The sequence below is a fragment of the Orcinus orca genome, chromosome 10 (assembly GCF_937001465.1).
Source record: "Orcinus orca chromosome 10, mOrcOrc1.1, whole genome shotgun sequence".
In the NCBI taxonomy this organism is placed as follows: domain Eukaryota; kingdom Metazoa; phylum Chordata; class Mammalia; order Artiodactyla; family Delphinidae; genus Orcinus; species Orcinus orca.
In genome coordinates this window covers 32,324,512-32,344,151 of record NC_064568.1, presented here as the reverse complement: position 1 = coordinate 32,344,151, position 19,640 = coordinate 32,324,512, and the positions used below count along the sequence as shown (strand labels likewise).

Sequence of the window (19,640 nt, the reverse complement as noted above, 5' to 3'; positions counted from 1 at the left end):
GGTCAGATGCTCTCTTTGTTAAATCTCCAAGGAATCCTCAGGCTTCTGGAGAATTAAAGGTGGACATGGACAGAACGTAAATGGAAAGTTGAACAGCTTGTTCACCAACACGGTGGGTTGCAGTTTCCTGGAACCACAGGGACTTTGTTAAAACAGGACTGTAGCATTCTCAGCTGCTGTAGACTGTGCTAGGAATGGAAATGAAAGCAGTTGATGGTGGTGACCACTACCCAGAAGCCAAAACCACAATCTAATTTTGCACAAAATTGCTAGGTCTGGCTCTTTTCTTTGCTTATGACTTTCATTTAGATGGTGAGGATTGCCTTTAGTTGTGTGTTAAATAACATCTTGAAAATAGACTCAAGAAAACCATTTAGCCCTCAGTCATTTGCACTAACCCACAAAATGTCAGTACAAATATATTCTAATAGACTAGTAGAGACACTCTCTAGTAACAAAGTCAATACAATCAAGGGAATAAAAAGTGGACAGAATATCCAAAGTAGAACTGGAGAAGGACAAGGAGGATAAAAAGGAGGGAGGAGTAAGAAAATGAGGGAGTGAGTTTTCATTTGGGAAAAATTTTGGACTTACTTTTATTTATGTGAATATCTTGACTAATCTGAAAATTAACAGTATGTTAAACAAAATGGTGACAACTTATTATAAAGATAAGATTAACTACCAGCCTTACTGGGCCAACATGCTACTGAGAATTGGCTACCAACTACTTAAAACTGTAGAGCCTTTTCATCTAAAACTATTCTTTGGGGGAATAAAACTAGCCATTTTAATTAAAAAAAAAAAAGTGGACTGAAATTCCAGGAAGAATTTCAAAGTGAAATTTGCCTTCTATTATTTGGCCCCAAGGTCATCAATAGTCACCTATACTAACAGTGAGATTCAACATTTATTTTCTATAACAATTATGACATCCCTTGACACACAGTACAGATTCAAGATATAGTTATTAAAAATGAATAAGTGAGTAGAGTCAAAGCAATCTTGAGAAAGAAAAACGGAGCTGGAGGAATCAGCCTCCCTGACTTCATACTATACTACAAACCTACAGTCATCAAAACAGTATGGTACTGGCACAAAGTCAGAAATATAGATCAATGGAACAGGATAGAAAGCCCAGAAATAAACTCACACACCTATGGTCAATAAATCTTCAACAAAAGAGGCAAGACTAGATAATAGAGAAAAGACAGTCTCTTCAATAAGTGGTGTTGGGAACACTGGACAGCTACATGTAAGAAAAATGAAATTAGAACATTCTTTAACACCATACACAAAAATAAACTCAAAATGGATTAAAGACCTAAAGGTAAGACCGGACACTATAAAACTCTTAGAGGAAAACATAGGCAGAACACTCTTTAACATAAATCGCAGCAATATCTTTTTCAATCTGTCTCTTAGAGTAATGGAAATAAAAACAGAAATAAACAAATGGGACCTAATTAAACTCAAAAGCTTTTGCGCAGTAAAGGAAAACATAAACAAAACAAAAAGACAACCTACAGAATGGGAGAAAATATTTGCAAATGATGTGACTGACAAGAGATTAATCTCCAAAATTTACAAACAGCTTATGCAGCTCAATATCAAAAAAACAAACAACTCAATCAAAATATGGGCAGAAGACCTAAATAGACATTTTTCCAAAGAAGACATACAGACGGCCAACAGGCACATGAAAAGATGCTCCACATCACTAATTATTAGAGAAATCCAAATCAGAACTACAATGAGGTATCAACTTACACCACTCAGAATGGCTATCATCAAAAAATCTACAAACAGTAAGTGCTGGAGAGGGTGTGGAGAAAAGGGAACCCTCCTACACTGTTGGTGGGAATGTATATTGGTACAGCCTCTATGGAGAACTGTATTAGTTCCTTAAGAAACTAAAAATAGAACTACTATATGATCCAGCAATCCCACTCCTGGGCATATATCTGGAGAAAAACATGGCTCGCAAGGATACATGCATCCCAACGTTCGTTACCGTGCTGTTTACAATAGCCAAGACATGGAAGCAACCTAAATGTCCATTGACAGACAAATGGATAAAGAAGATGTGATACATATATATATATATACAATGGAATATTACTCAGCCATTAAAAAGAATGAAATAATGCCATTTGCAGGAACATGGATGGACCTAGAGATTATCATACTAAGTGAAGTAAGTCAAAGACAAATATATGATATGCAGAATCTTAAAAAAAAAGATACAAATGAATTTGTTTAAAAAACAGAAGCAAACTCACAGACTTAGAGAACGAACTTATGGTTACCAGGGGTGAAGAGGTGGGGGGAGGGACAGATTGGGAGTTTGGGATTGACATATACACACTGCTATATTTAAAATAGATAACCAACAAGCACCTACTGTATAGCACAGGGAACTCCATTCAATATTCTGTAATAACCTAAATGGGAAAAGACTTTGAAAAAGAATAGATACATGTATATGTATAACCAAGTCACTTTGCTGTACACTGGAAACTAATACAACATTGTTAATCAACTATAGTCCAATATAAAATTAGAAATTAGAAAAAAAAGAAAAAAGAAAAAAGTGAATAGAGAATCCTTGAAAAAACAGATCTTAGAAATATGAGTTCTGCAAGAGCTTTGATAGATCAAATCGTAGCATTTATATCAACCCATACCCTATCTTAATGTGTGTACTTGGGTACAAGCAAAAATTTCGGTAAGAACCTCCCAGTAAGATCACTGAAATTTGATGTTTGTAGGGCAAATACTATATACAAAGAAGACGACATTTTAATGTAATTTATTTGAAATGCTTCCAGAGAAGTTTAAGGCCATTATACAAAAACATTCATTTCATGAAAACATTCATTGACTTTCTTCCCATAGGCCAGCCCTTGACAGACCTCTTTTCTCAACACGCTGGCCAAAGTGGCCGATGGCTCCTGCAAAGAATGATTCATTCTTTTCCCCACCATCAAACAACTTTTCTTGGCTTTTCTCTGCTTCTGTCTGCAACAGATTCATTCAGTCGCTAAATCAATAACAACTTGAGTTGTTTTAAATAAACTTGTAATAGAAAAAAAGATTCACTGTGTTTAAAATCTATAAATACAGAAATATGTTTTACAGGGTAAAATGGACCACAACATTTTATTTTGAAAAATAAGTACTATAGCTTGTTTTTATATTGATAAATCTTGTCACACAGCTTCTTTGAATGCACATGATAGATGTACATAATAAAATGACAACATAGTATTTACTGCTTTCCTTTGTGTAAACTTGAAAGACAGATTTAAAAAAAAAAGAAAAGAAAACTTTTTTGGCAATAATTTAGAATCATTACTACTAGTGCTGGTGTGGGTACAATTTTGCACAAGTCATCTTTAATATTTACACTCGCAGGGAGATTTTCTGTGTATTAACTTTTTTTAAAGGTCTGCGACTCACCCTGCATTGTAAATCAAGTCTGGCAAAGAGGTTTATTAGTTTGGATAACTGATCCTAATTAATGATAGAGTTAATTAAGTCGGCCTCTGGAGAATGTAATTATGATTCTGATCCAGCACAGAGCCAGAGATGGCAAATGATGACCCAAAAGTGGGGCAGGGAAACCCAAGGCTCTGGCCTTTCCCAGACGGACACTGGACCTTACTTTTCTCTTCTAATGCTTCCCACATAAGGTCACAATGGAGCACTTCTTCCAAATTCTTTTTCTCACATGTTTCCGTAAACAGAGTCACTGACTGAGCCGCAGTCCCTTTTCCTCATCTTTTCATTCATGCTCTAAAACACGAGTAGGCCTAAGCAGATGAAACAAAGAGAAGATGGGTCTTTTTGCTATCCTGCCAGGTTTTCCCAGGCCCTTTGAGTTATATTATGATATTTTAGGCTAGAAATGGCTCTTTAAGGCCAGCCAGCATCCATGGCAGAGACCTCCTGATGCAATGCACATTTCAGTTCAAGATTCAGAGCTGACAGCAGTTTTTGCATTGATCCTTTTAAGGTCAGACTCTTATTTCATGTCCTAATAGATTATTGCATCAAATTTGTACTGGATGAAATTGCAAGGTCAAGACAGTACTTCTTCCTTTGCAAAATTAAACCTTCAGAATCCCCAGGGATGTTTTCATGCTTTTTGGTTGGATGACATTGAACCAATTTGACTTGAAACATTGATCTTTCCCGTTTCTCCTTCAAATGCCATCATGATACACAAGTAACTTCCTCATGCCCTGTTTTCAAGGCTCTTTAAATTTCATGCCTTCAGCTACCCTGTCAAAGAGCCAGAAAAGCACTAGAGAAACATGGAAGGACCCTTTAATCTACATGAAACAGTAGTTTAGAGATTGTTTTCTTTCTGTTTTTTAAAATCCAGCAGGACAAGTGAAAGTAACTTGTTCAAGTACTTCTCCATCCATCCAGACACTTGTGAAATACAATACAGGGTAACAGTTGCCACAGATTCCAGCTGACACAGACTGGCAGTTACAGTACTAGGGACAAAAAAGTACAGACAGGACTGGGTCAACACAGTCACAAAAGTATTAAAAAGTGCTTCTCCAAACCGTTCCATGTGTGGAATGCAAATACTGTACAGGTAAGACCCAGGGCTACTTCCAGGAAGTACATGCTTCTGTCAGACGTTACTTTCAACATGCCTGCTATCCCCACAGGAAGAGCCTGTCTGTTCCATGCGTTCACAGTCAAGGCTGACCTCACTTGTGTCCATGCTACAATCCGATTCACTGTCTGATTGGTCCATCTGCTCAAGTTTTGTTTCTCCCTGTGGCTCCCTGCTCCCGGTGGTGGGATCTAGGAACGGTCCCTCGGAGTCAAGGACCCCAGCCTGCCCCGCAGCACACAGAACTGTTTCTTTGGCTTGACGAATACAGTTGAGCCACTGCTGTTTGTTGAAGGTGTCATTGGCTTGTAATGAGTGGGTCTGACTTTGGGATCCATTTTTGAAACTTACTCTGAAGAAGTTTTTAACTAGAAATGAAAAACACATGATAACAAAGGTCAATGGACAGGTATTTCCTCAGGCCAAAGATTACACATGTGATGACACTAACCCCCCGTACCCACGGCAGAGATTACTAATTGATTACTAAATGTGCCCTACTGATCTAGGAATGGCTCAGCTCCACCCTGCAGCCTCCATCAATCAACAGGTGTTGACACAGGTCTGGCACTCAGTTGCTCTCGGAAGCTAGGAAATCAGTACGGAACAACTATGTCTTGTGTTTCAGGGGACCCCAGAGTACTGGGTACCAAACCTGGCTGCATATCAAAATCCCCCAAGAGCATGTTAAAAATACAGATCCCGGGGTCCTACCCTTAGAGATTCAGATTCAGTAGGTCTGATGTGGGCCTGGGAAACTGTAATTTCAACAACTGCCCCAAGCTAGAGCTTTTTCAAGTTTAAGAAGCTCTTTATAACATCAAACAGGCCCAAGACCCTCCACATGATAGTACTTGTATATTTAGTATCTGATGATTGAGAAGATATGTAAAGACTCTTATAAGTTTGGTTTCATTTTAAAATGAAATGACATTTTAATAATAACTGCAACAGGAGCTCTGTGCATTTATTTTTTTAAATTATTTATTTATTTATATTCTTTTGGCTGTGCCACGTGGCTTATGGGATCTTAATTCCCTGACCAGATACTGAACCCTTGGCAGTGAAAGTGTGGAGTTCTAACCACTGGACCACCAGGGAATTCCTGGAGTTATGTGCATTTAAAAAATGGTAGTGCACAATATGGAAGACATTTGATTTAGTTTAAGAACAACATTAACTGTCATTTAATGGGCCCCGTGTGCCACATGCATGTGGTTCACAGAAGTGTCTGTGCTCAGTCAGTCCCCGTGCACGATCCCTGTAGCCAACAGACTGGCTTCAGATAAATTCAGGCTCCAGTCTTTGCTGTGGCGCAAATGCCTTAACTCCCCTACGTCTCAGTTTCTTTATTTGTAAAATGGGAAAAACAAAGAGAATCTACCTTAGATGGTTATTATGAGGAATAAATATAGTAATACATGTAAGTGCTTATACAATGCCTGGCACATAGTCAGTACTTGAGAAATGTAAGTACTACTACTACTACTAGTACTACCACTAGGGCAGAGGGACTGGTGAGTAGGTAAGAGGCAGTATACATGAATTACTTTGACAATATGATGCCAATGTTAACCTAAGAGGCTCAAATGTTGCTTGCTCAAAGAAGACCTCCCTGACCATTTCATCTTAAACATACCTCCTATTGCTATCCCTCTCTATTCCCTTACTGGGTTTTAGTTTTCTTAAGGTACCTGGATTATTTATTTGCTTCTCAAATAACCTCTACCTCCTCTATCACAATGTAAGTTCCACAGGGCTTCCAAGGAATTGAATTGTTTGGTTCCCTAGTGTATATCAGTGCCTGGCACAGTGCTTGACACATAGGAGACACTAGATAGACGCTGCTATCTAAGCTTCTTTTGGTTAATTCCTTTGTTTATTAAGTCTCAAGTTAGAAAAGCCCATTAGAGTAATTACAGATAAACCCTCAGCCCAGTTGATCATAGTTATGTCTCTTTAGAGACAAGTCTGCCAGCTTAACTACAAAAACCCACCGTTATACAACTGTAATCACATAGGGACCATCTGGCCTTAAGAATGCTTTTATCCAGTGGAAGGAGTCAGAGTAAGGGAGCTTAAGGGGCACCAGTTATATGCAGACAGGTTAACTTGTAGTGTCTTACTTAATCCTTATAACAATCCTATGAAGTAGGTATGCATGCATCCCCACTTTGCAGATGGGAAACTAAGGCTCAAAGAGGTTGAGTAAGGTTACACAACCAGTAAGTGATGAAAGAAAACTGGAATGCAGTTTGACTTCAAGGCCATAGCTCTTCTCTTTTCACCAGGCAGCCATTCCCTCCAAACCACCACGACCAAAGACGTTCAACAGGTCAAAATGGACAGCCATCCATACTTCTCTCATTGTTGCTGAACGCCCCACGCAGGGACCCGCCCAGCCTCACTTCTCCGTCCTGCAGATCTTCCAGCAGGAGGTCCTTCACGGGGATGGGCTGCCGGTACAACTGGTAGCAGAGCTGCTCGTTGTGGGTGACAGCCCGAGTGATCACAAGTACTTCTTGGAACAGGAAAACGTGTAGTTTCTGGAAGAAAAGAATCCACAGGATTCCCCTAAGCAATAATCTAATGAGTAGTTGATAAGTGGACCTCTGTGGATAAGAGGTCCCTAGGTACCAGGTTCACACTGGCCTATGAACTTCTAGGCTCAAATCTACCTCTGGGAGAACAGCAGTTGGGGGTTGGACACATTTCCAGATGCATCCATTGCCTTTCCTATGGGAGCGCCTCCCTAGGGCCCCACTGAAGAAGGCCTTTCTGCCTACAGACACCTGCAGCCAGGTCTGCCAGCTGCAGTGGCGTTCTTCACACTGCAATTCACAACCTGTGCAGACACATACAGCCTTATAGGAACATTTAAAAAAAAAAAAGGAGAGAGAGAAACCCCATAGAATGAAGAGGCTAATGAAGGAAAATAAGTTAGTGCTCCCAGGGCTTTGGTTTATTGTATCCAATACAATTCTAAGAGATCACAATGAATAACAGTCCATAAAGGATGAGACGGACATATCAGAGCCTAATATTAACGTTTGCTTCTCAAACCCATAAAACACTTGTTCCTTCAACCACTGAGCTGATTATCAGCTTCATCCAGGCATCCCAGCTCGGAACACTGCCCATTCCCGAGGAAACCAGAGCATGCTGCTGTAGCCACAAAGAAAGACAATCAAACAAGCTGTCCTTCTCGGTTAAGTTCATAAGAACCTCGGTTCTCTGAAGAGGTTGTGCTTAAAAGGCTGATGATTGATGTGTGTGTTGTTGGCAAAAAAAGAATCTCCAAAATAAAGGCTTGTCTCAAACCACATTATAAATGCAATTTTGCTGAGTGGAGGTGGGGTAAATTGGCTCCATTCAACTCTAAGTGCCAGACTCTTCCCGCAGCTTGGAAATGCTTAGGAGGTGAAGAGAGACGATCCATGACTTTGCAGCTAGATTCTGGTTTTCCAGTGGCAATATTTGGGAATGTCAGCCTTAGGGTCTCAAAGAGGAGACCAGAAGAGTAGGGCTGAAAATTCACATTAGAATCTTGATCTGGGGTCGGGGAAGCAAATTCAGCATTATCAGATAGTTTTAGATTTGGAAGAAAAGATACTTGCGGACCATCTACCCGCACCCTGCCACAGACGGATGGATGGACAGACACACACACACATACATACACACACACCAAAAACTGCAGAAACTGAAGCTCAACTAAATTTTGGCTTGTGGACACACAAATGATGACGGCTCTGTATTGGTGTGTGTTTGCGGTGGGGTCAGGTTTGAAGACCGAAAAACAGAGTAAAGCACAAAATAACCAAGTTAAGGGCTTTTTTTGGTGTGGGTGGTGGGGATGGCAGAAGAGAATATTAAGACTTCTCTTTTGGGGGTTAGGGAGGGGAGGGGGTTAGTCACTGTTTTACATACTAAAAATAATCAGAGATTTTTACACTGTTTCTACTTCTATCACTCTTTCTTTTTGTTTTTTTTTGGGGGGGAAGTAAGGATTTATTAAGAACATCAAGCTCCAGGGCATTTTTTTTTTTTACCATATACCTTTAAAAGTGTTTTTTATCCCCCCAAAAATCCTTATCATTTAAAACCAGATATTCAAATTATATGGCTAACATTTTTAGCTAATCAACTCTTCAGCGCTGATCCTAGAAAACAACCTTCAATGGATCTTTGAATAACGGAGATTCAGCCCCTGATACGAGTAGTGTAGTTAGTCACACCTTTAACGTTCAAGCCACAAGTTGTGACGTTTGAAAGAGGTGAGGTCTACTGTCCTGCATCATCAGAATTTGTCGTATTTTCAGTGCTACTGGGTTGCACGTTATCTGCGAGGTTGTGTGCATGCTCAAGAAATAAATCAGTACACTTAATTCCTTAGTCAGCAATTTAATTTTTGCTTCCAACAGTTCATTCTCTTCCTTGAGCTGACTCACTCTCTGGAGCGTATCCTGCGCGTTCTGCTTGCTTTTCAACTGGCTCTTTTTCACTGCCATGTTGTTCCTCTCTGCACTGACGATACTCGTCACTGCTGCGATCCATGGGCAAACTCTTTTTGCTCTGCTTGCCTGGAGACACAGCTTTGCCTCCGCCCCCAGGGCCAGTGGGCACCAGCTGAGGAACCTGCTATAAGCCGCTGGCATGAGCCTGAGTATGGATGACACTTATTCCGTTCACGCCCGGGTACTGTTCTGCCGTGATACCTTGCTCATTTGGGCACGCTCCCTTGTCAACACGGAACAAGCAGAAATGAGGACAAGGTGATCAATGGTTTGATCTGACAAGAAATCTTCACACGTACCTGTGCCTCCAGCCTGCCCCTCCCCAAGCGGCCTCCACTCCCAGCAGCCCTGCACGGGGTGGCCTGACCCGACCCAGGCCTCGCGGTCCGCCAGTCCTACTTCTACCGCTCTTCTAGACAAGGTAGGCACTTTGAACTCAGATTGTCTGGGCAACTTTAAAAAATATCCCTGGGCTTCCCTGGTGGCGCAGTGGTTGAGAGTCCACCTGCCGATGCAGGGACACGGGTTCATGCCCCGGTCCGGGAAGATCCCACATGCCGCGGAGCGGCTGGGCCCGTGAGCCATGGCCGCTGAGCCTGCGCGTCTGGAGCCTGTGCTCCGCAACGGGAGAGGCCACAACAGTGAGAGGCCCGCATACCACAAAAAAAAAAAAAAAAAAAAAAAAGATCCCTTATTTGTGAATGTTCACTGAGAATTCCTCTTCTTAGTCGCAGCTCCTTCCTGCCCTCAAACTGTTGAGATTTTTTTCCTGACTCAGGACTTTATTCATAATGACTTTTTTTCCGCTCCGCGGCATGTGGGATCTTTCCGGACTGGGGCATGAACCTGTGTCCCCTGCATCGGCAGGCGGACTCTCAACCACTGCGCCACCAGGGAAGCCCCATAATGACTTTTACAATTCTACTGGGAACAAACAAACAAACAAAAACAAATCCCCTCACCCCAACTAAAATCTTTGTTCTCAAAAATCTATCTGCCTGAAACGTGAAGTAGATAGAGTTCATCCTTAATGCCCTGGGCACATCCAGCAAGAGGGTCTCAGTCCCTGACTGATGGACAGAAACAGAACAGGCCCTCATTCTGTGGGGTGATGCATCTTCCTATTTCCCACAGGGCTTCTGAGAAAGAATGTTCAAGCAGCCAGAGCAACAGCCATTAGAAATCTACCAGTGCTTTTCAGATATCAGCAAAAAGCAGAATGCAGCTGTCTGGCAATCAGTAACTCCCTAGTCAAACAGAAACACTTCTTCAAGCAGCGGCCTGTGACAGGTCTCAAAACCTTTGTTGCAACATCAGCTGATTAGATCTACAGCAGCACTGATAATGGGTGCTGTGACATGTCCTCAGTGATTTCAAATAACATTTCCAAGCCTGCCCATAAATGCCACTTTACAGTCCAGGTCAGAAGGGCGTCCCTTGAATCATCAAAGCTTATTAAGAGTTTTCAATCTAGTTTTGGCTTTCATTCTACGGGTTGGCTAGATACTGAAGATGAAACACAAAAGAAGTGGAGACTGTCTTTCTCAATGCTGAAATTTAAATATATATTATATATAATAAAGTTTATATATTACATAAAATACATGTTATATATAATATATAAAAATTATATATATATTAGCATTAATTTCTACTGCTATATATAAAAATAGCCTGGTGAGTTGAATTTTTTAAAAGATAAATTTATTTATTATTTTTTATTTTAGGGTGCATTTGGTCTTTGTAGCTGTGCGCGGGCTTTCTCTTGTTGTGGGGAGCAGGGGCTACTCTTCGTTGCGGTGCGCGGGCTTCTCATTGTGGTGGCTTCTCTTGTTGCAGAGCACGGGCTCTAGGCACGTGGGCTTTAGTAGTTGTGGCATGTGGGCTCAGTAGTTGTGGTTCGCGGGCTCTAGAGCACAAGCTCAGTAGTTGTGGCGCCTGGGCTTAGTTGCTCCACGGCATGTGGGATCTTCCTGGACCAGGGCACCAACCCGTGTCCCCTGCATTGGCAGGTGGATTCTTAACCACTGTGCCACCAGGGAAGTCCCTGAGTTGAATGAATTTTGAACTCTCATGTAATTTAAATCCATTTTTCCTTCATGTAAGCATTTATTCACCCACTCATTCACTCACGTATTCACCTAACATTATTAAGTGCCTTAGTATGTGCCAGGTCCCAAGATGGCGCTAGGGATTGACAAGGCACAGTCTCCACCCTAAAAGAGCATGGTAAAATGGAAGATATTGACAGATAGATGGAGAATTACAACCCACTGTAGTAAGCCCTCCAGGGGAGATTTGTACAAGTTGCTATGATAGGAGAAGAGAAACAATTTCAGTACCTGCTGAGGAATAAAAGCCAGGAAATGGAATATCTACAGGTCAGAGCTAGATATACAGCTGATGGGAGGATAGATTATTATTAAAAAAAACCCAAAAACTGGTCTCAAAATGTCAGTCTGTGGATAGGTACAAATTCATGAGAAAGAATGATTTCTCATAAAGCTAAATGAATTCAATTAAAGAGCTATCTGTTTTTCTGAGATCATATATTTTTAACATCCTGTTAAAATCACCCATTACTTTCTGATACCAAAGTGGGAGGAGATGGTAACTGTTCTGTATTTTTTTTTTTAATTTATTTTATTTATTTTTGGCTGTGTTGGGTCTTTGTTGCTGCGCACAGGCTTTTCTCTAGTTGTGGCAAGCAGGGGCTGCTTTTTGTTGTGGTGCGCAGGCTTCTCATTGCGGTGGCTTCTCTTGTGGAGCACAGGCTCCAGGTGTGCGGGCTTCAGTAGTTGTGGCATGCGGGATCAGTAGTTGTGGTTCAAGGGCTCTAGAGCACAGGCTCAGTAGTTGTGGCACACGGGCTTAGTTGCTCCACAGCATGTGGGATCTTCCTGGACCAGGGCTCGAACCCGTGTCCCCCTGCATTGGCAGGTGGATTCTTAACCACTGCACCACCAGGGAAGCCGTGTATTTGTTTTCAAAGGTCATGACCGAACAAAAGAAAAAGCTGGCAACTCTATGTTGGTTTCCAAAATTTTTCTGAATATATACTGGTCATGAAATTTAAGATATATATATATAATAAAATATAAAAATATATTTAAAAACTATATGATCCTATGATATAAAAGACACTGGGAAAGCAACTTTTGTCTAAAAAATGTGACCCTGGTTAGGGAAGGCATAGTAACAGGAGGCTCAGTATCAAGTGGATTAAGCATTTGGGGAGGCCCAGGATGAGATCACTGAAGGAGAGTAACTACTCACCACACCCCTGTTGTTCTTCAGTTCGCCATGACAACACAGCACCTTTGAGCTGTCAATCAGGGAGTCTTTCTGGCCTTCCTCCAAGTAAAGAAGTCGCTCTTTATAATAACGGCATTCAGATTCTCCAGTCTTGGTGTTGATTTCTGCCACGATTCCCTGAATGATGTTTATCTGTGAAAACAAAAAGAAAGTATGGGGAAAGTCAGCAAACCATTCACACCAACAAGGCCCAGGTACTCAGCCTAGAAAGTCACTAAGATACACTTGGATCTAATTCTGAGATCATGTTATCTAAGTTGCTGCTTTGGGAAAAGGGAAAAATAAACAAATGCTTTTAATATACTGTATCTATCCACCCAAACACCATCTATACATGTACACATATAAATACATACAACATATATTCATTTGTATACACACACATATTTGTATTATATATAAAACTAATGTTGATGCATAATTTTATGAGTGAAAGAGATATGAGGTATTGATTTCAATGTGCAGGACTTATAATCACTAAGCTCTATATTGCACATTTCTTAAAACATGCTCACAATGTTGAAAATGTAGGCATTCAAAAAATGTGGCCAAGGAGAGGAAAAGTAGAATGTAATAGTCTAGAAAAGGGATTGGGTTGTCCTTGGGGATTTGAAACCCAGTTTCAAGGTCTCTCTACATGCACTTAATCTAACCTACAAACAATATTTGCAAATTGGGTGTGAATAAATGGTTTGAATATCTTTTTAGTTATGTGTTTATGTTAAAACACCTTTGCATTAACATAAATGATTTATGAAAGACAGAGAACTAGGAATGGAAACAAAGGACACTAGGAGTAAGAATGGGGACAATTCGTCTATATACACTCAGGCCCAAACCTACAGCACACGTGAGTAAATTAGGGGTAGAGGGATTTCAAAGCAATGGTGGATGCATTATTGTTTTTGTTTTTTTGCTTCTTTTGGCCAGGCCGCTTGGCTTGTGGGATCTTAGTTCCCTGACCAGGGACTGAACCCAGGTCCTCTGAAAGTGAGGAGTCCTAACCACTGGACCACCAGGGAATTCCCTGCATTACTGTTAAATTCAAAATGAAGCAAAACACAACAAGAGTACAACACTGAGACATGTTCAGTAAGCATTTATTCCAATGTAGTGTTGTTCTATAACATGAACAATACATCTAAAAGTTAGAAAATTCTAGAAAACAAAGGAGCAAGAAATTAGTTGAGTAAAAACTCAGTGACACCAATCCAAGGCAAAGTAATGACTTCTTCACCAGAATCCTCTGTCCCCTAATAGTGAAAAGACCAACAGTCCCATCTTTCTTGTGCTGGTATTAATGGAAAAGAACGTAACAGATGAGAAATGTCAGTAAGGCCTCTTCTTGGTCACATTTACTTAATGGAAAAACAAACCAGTCTCTGAAAAGCAAGGTTTTAAGAGGCTTTTACTCAGTGAAAAGCTATCAGACCTTGTGTTCAAGTGGTAGTGAATTCTAAGATTGTTAAATGATCATTTTTCACTTGCCTTCTGCCCAAAGCAACTGGATAAAAACTTCTACCCAGAAAAAAAGAAAAAAAAAAAAATACAGGGCTTCCCTGGTGGCGCAGTAGTTGAGAGTCCGCCTGCCGATGCAGGGGACAGGGGTTCGTGCCCTGGTCTGGGAGGATCCCACATGCCGTGGAGCGGCTGGGCCCGTAGGCCATGGCCGCTGAGCCTGCGCGTCTGGAGCCTGTGCTCCACAACAGGAGAGGCCGCAACAGTGAGAGGCCCGCGTACTGCAAAAAAAACCCAAAAAACAAAAAAACACCTTCTACCCAGTTATAACCTTGGCATTTCCATGCAAGTTTGATAGAAGATCTTACAGCTTTGAGCTGAAGTCTGGTGACTGCATCCTATGGACAGAGGCATAATCTCTACACCTTTGTAGCTACTAAGAGTTTCAAAGATCATTTATTTACTCTTTTCTCTATTTCCTGAATTTGGATGGTAGCACTACTTTGATAATTTAAAAAAAACCATTATTTTTAAAAATACAGGCTCTTTATGTCATAAAAGAATTTTTTTGGTCTTTGATGTCAACCTAATGTTTAATATAAGTCCTATGAAATTAATCTGAGTTTCACTAACACACAACAAGTAATAAATGGAACACTTTGGTGTACAAACTTTGTTTCTTTTCTCCCCCTTTTGTTTTTCAAAGATGACTAATTATTTATTGTTACTTTCAAAAACAAACAAACTGGGCTTCCCTGGTGGCGCAGCGGTTGGGAGTCCGCTTGCCGATGCAGGGGACACAGGTTCATGCCCCGGTCCGGGAAGATCCCATATGCCGCGGAGTGGCTGGGCCCATGGGCCATGGCCGCTGAGCCTGCGCATCCGGAGCCTGTGCTCCGCGACAGGAGAGGCCGCAGCAGTGAGAGGCCCGCGTACCCCAAAAAACAAAAACAAAAAAAACAAACAAACAAGAAATTTCACAAAATATTCTAAAGCTATGACTCATCCTTCAAATAAGTTCAATTAATGCTTGTTGAGCATCTGTTCAGTGCCAGACTGGGTGGTGTCATTCAAAGAAATGAGACAGGGTTGCTGCCCTCAAGAAGCTTAAAATATATGGAAGGTATCTGAGCAATTGTTTTATGTCTACCTTATCTTTCTACTCTACTACATTTTTAATATGTAGTGAAATCCATACTTTTTCCTTGTTTTTAATAATTAAAATTTTTTTTTCATTTATTTTTTGGCTGTGTTGGGTTTCGTTGCTGCGTGTGGACTTTCTCTAGTTGCTGCGAGCAGGGGCTACTCTGTTGCGGTGCATGGGCTTCTCATTGCAGTGGCTTCTCTTGTTGCAGAGCACGGGCTCTAGAGCATGCGGGCTTCAGTAGATGCGGTGCGTGGGCTCAGTAGTTGCGGCACACAGGCTCTAGAGCGCAGGCTCGGTAGTTGTGGTGCACGGGCTTAGTTGCTCCAAGGCATGTGGCATCTTCCTGGACCAGGGATCAATTGCGTGTCCCCTGCATTGGCAGGTAGATTCTTAACCACTGAGACACCAGGGAAGTCTCTCCTTGCTTTTAAAGACCTTTGTGGGGCTTCCCATGTACCTAGAGCCCATGCTCCGCAACAAGACAAGCCACCACGAGAAGCCCGCACACCGCAATGAACACAGCCCCTGCTCGCCGCAACTAGAGAAAGTACACGTATAGCAATGAAGACCCAACGCAGCCAAAAGCAACAACAACAACAAAAAACACCTTTGCATTAATTGCTGTGGTTCATCTTATCTGCTATTACTAGGTGTACCCGGGCAGCTGGAATTAATCAGTACTTGAGTCAATTTTCTGAATTTCCTGCAAGTATCCAGGAAACCAGAAGGAACATGTACTATAAGCATAAAGATATGTTCATTTCCTAATTTAACTCAGGAACTGAACAGCAGGCATTTCACGTGAAGATTAATAAACTCAAAAGCCACAGTGGTTCCTTAGGCAGCTATGACTACTCTCAAATGCTGCTTTTCTCTCAGGTGTTTGAAAAAATAAAAAGAGACAAAAGAATAGAAACAATTGTTGTTATTCCATATTCTATGTCTATATTTATCATAGTAACTCAAGGTTTGCTTTCATTTATTGAAAATATTATTTTGTATTTATATTGACCTGTATACCATGAACTAATCCACCTGCATACCATGTCTAATCTCTCTGCACTGCTTCTTGAGAGGAATTTATTTTGCAGAATTGCAGAGAGGAATAAAGTTACATATAGCAGATTGCCAATAGCAAACAGTCATGGTAGTTGTGCATTTAAATTAAATTTATTGTTGCATCTCTCATTTGGGTTCAAACTGAAGGGCAGGGGCTGGTAAAGGAAGATGATAAAAGATACCCATAACAGAACAGGGATTAAACCCACACATGCTGGAATCGTCACCCTCAAAGTAGAATCTGAAGGTCCTGTCTGTCTAGTCCCTTGTGCAGTAATATCATCTACTTGTCGGCTCCCGATATGGACCAAGAATAGCAGCCTTCACTGCTGTTGCATCAAAAGCAGGACTGTTCTTCCCATTGATTCCAGTGATATTTTTTTAAGGAGTTGGAACAGTGGCAGGCAGAGGGAGGAGATGGTCTGCAGGATCATTTTTTGGCTGAAACAATCCTTAGAATTTAAAACATTAAACGACCAGATCTGGAATATATGAATATCCAAAGTTCTATTTTAAGATGTTCTCTCTGGGGGGAAATTTCTATCAACCCTCCAAAATACTATTAAGAAATTCTAATACAGATGTGGTAGTTTACCCACTACGTTAAAAGCAAGACCTTTCTTTAGATCTAATCATAAGACTGGATGCTTGGTGCAGAAGCAATTTACTTAAGAGTTCCCTGATTTTTCCCTTTCACAGGTGGAAAATTTATTCAGGGCACATATAAGTCAAGCTACATTGGTACTGTGGATTTTATGGTTATCAAACATTCACAATGCACTCAGGAGTACAGGGCTAAATATTTCTGTTCATCTAGGGTAATGCCACAGGGATTTTGAAAAGAAGGGGGAAAAACTGCTGTGCCTATATAGTGTAAATGGGCATTTAGAAGGCTTGCTTTGCAGACATTTTCAAATGCAGGTATACCATGCTTCACACATAAATCTGCCTGAATAACTAGGGGCAGATTCAACTTTCTAAAATGGCATCACATTTTACGCACGAGGGAAACTGGTGCATCCTTTCATATTGCAAACAATCATATTCTTATCTGTTTTTAAATTTAAACTTTAGCTCACTGGGTGTTTTTTTTAAAACAAAGCATTATTCTTTCATGCTGCATATTAAAAAGAAGAAATCTTTACTGTAAAATTCAGAGCAGGCTTGTTTGCTTCAAAAAAGTAATTATTTAGACTAGTTTGAGCTCCCTGTTGTTCTCATTTCTACAAACCACACACTTGCTGGGATGAAATATGGAGAGGAGGCAATGCTATTCCCAGTAATGAAAACAGGCACGATGAAGTGAGATGGGCTTCATCCCTGGTGTCTGCATCCCCCGTCATGCTGGACTGGTAGGCTAGTCGGTATGTTGGGCCTGCCAGACACATCAAACACCTCTTGAATCAGAAGAGGGTCTTTCCTTGTTCTTCTCTATCCCCACACGGACAACTGGCCCAGCTCTGTACCAGTGAGGCCCCTCCACAAAGCCTGGTGGCTAGACAGCTCTCTGCAAATCCAAAGGCAACAGGGGCTTAAAGAAGTACCAGGCTTTCAGCTCCATAGGATCATAAAGAAGTGGAAAAGTCATAAGATTTGCAGTCTACACTGACAAGGTTCAGATATCAACTCCATTACTTGCTGGCCCTGGACTTAGGTGAGTTATTTAACACCCCCAAACCTGATCTGGAAAAGGAAAATGGCCCTAACATGAACAGGTACCTCACAGGTTATTATGAGGATTAAATGAGATACATAACCCACAAGGCAATTACATAAAGTTGATTTACTCGATGTTCACTCTACATGTCAGCAGGTGTTACTATTATTATTGCTGTTGTTGTTACTACTTATTATTAAGTAAGTTAAGTCTTTCTCTGGGAAGAGATAGGCAGTTTGCTCCACAGGCTCAAGGCTTCTGATTTTCTAATCACCTCTGCATATCACCTTCTGTTATTGTCCCAGATCCAGGCAGGGAATGAGCTCTTTGAACTGGTCTCTTAGCCTCCATACCCACTGCTGACTCCCTAAGCAGGTTGCCAAGACCGCACATCTGGACCACCGCAGCATCCTCCCAGCTTGCTTCTCTGTCCCTAGTCTCCTCTGTCCCCTGTCCTACAGATGAAGAGTAACATGTCCAAGATTACACAGCTGGTCAGTGATGGAGCTGGGATTTGAACGTTGAATCTAAGCTACTTAAAAAACAAAAGCACAACAAAGGAAAAATGTCTCAAATTGATATTTAAAACCCTCTATAACCAATGTGAACCACCACCCTCTGCCCCTTCTCCTGCTGCTTTCTGAGTATCGTCAACCCCAGGCAGACTGATCCATGGCATTCCCTGGCATGACCTATCCTGTCCTTTCTTCACACCTTTGCCCAGGCAATTTGCTCCTTGGCCTGTCATCTCCTGTGCCCTGCCCCGCAGAGCACCACAATCAGAACTGAGCTCTCTGGGCAGAATGCTCACAGTTCACCATAGTCTCACAATATGGACCCCATTTTTCCTGGTCTTCTATTGCTGCTACGGAAGAATCCGTATTTCCCAAACCACCCAGCCCCATACTCAGTACAGTTGCTGGGGAGTAGGTTTGACTAGTCTGCATGTTTCAATCTGGGGCCAAGGAGAGCTGGGTCTTAAATGGGTGTTGACTTCACAAATGGGCTTTGGTAAAAGGTAAAAGGCAACTCTCATTTGCTAACTAAACAAAGCTATTCAATTTAAAATCTCCACAGAGCTCTTAACCCTCACAATCAGCAACTGTAACAAACAGATTATAGAGTCACCTATATAGAATCAAGAAATTTTAGAATTAAAGGGACTTTAGAGTCCATTTCATGTAAATACTGCACTTTATAGATTATGAATAGTGCTGATTTGCAAAATAAAAACATGGTTAATGTCAGAACCAAGCCTGGAACCCAAGATTCCTGAGTCCTGGTACCCAGGGACCCTTCATCTTCTAGCCATTGGGGAAAACAATAAGGGAAGACAGAAAGAAACAAACTCACAGCTTCTTCCAGGTGCTGCTGATCCGGATTATCATTTGGTGTGTGCCTCAAGATTTCTCGAAGAAGCAGAGGGTATTTCACCAGACGGCTCCTTGGAATATCAAGGAAATTCCAGAGATCTAGTTTGCGGCTAAAAGGGGATTCTAAACATCGCTGCAGGAAATCTTGGACTCGGTGATCTTGTTTTTTGTGGTCCAGCAGAGCTTTGGCAGCTACTTGATTGCTGCAGTAGCTGTCGTAGGAGCTGAGACAAGGCAGCTAAGAAAGGAACATTAAAAGAGGGTTGGAGCATTAAAATAACTGTAGCTCTGAAGCTACATGCTAACATCACTCATTGGGACTGAACAAAACCTAACTGGTCTCCAGGCCTGGCCAACATTCCTTTATCTAGATGGCTGAAGGAGACAGAAATGGAATCTTTAAAATGGCAGGCAACGGAGAGTTCTTTAAGCTCCTGCTTGCTTGCACAAAGTTAGTTTCTTAGTGGCATGTTTACTT

General features: G+C 41.3%; 1 protein-coding gene and 1 pseudogene across 4 annotated transcripts in view; both read right to left on the bottom strand.

Moving 5' to 3' along the window:
* Positions 1-2,796: 2,796 nt before the first annotated feature.
* Positions 2,797-19,640, bottom strand: part of ARHGEF3 (Rho guanine nucleotide exchange factor 3) — a 311,012-nt gene continuing 294,168 nt past the window's right edge. For all 4 annotated transcript variants that reach the window (XM_012532393.3, XM_004267936.4, XM_004267937.3 and 1 more), the window contains 4 exons: positions 19,143-19,400; positions 12,430-12,600; positions 6,996-7,182; positions 2,797-5,004 (listed from right to left, as the gene is read on the bottom strand). In XM_012532393.3, the coding sequence (XP_012387847.2) occupies positions 4,652-5,004; positions 6,996-7,182; positions 12,430-12,600; positions 19,143-19,400 (969 nt within the window). In that variant the 3' untranslated portion in view covers positions 2,797-4,651. The remainder of the gene's footprint in view (positions 5,005-6,995; positions 7,183-12,429; positions 12,601-19,142; positions 19,401-19,640) is intronic.
* Positions 7,189-12,423, bottom strand: LOC125965506 (CCAAT/enhancer-binding protein gamma-like; annotated as a pseudogene).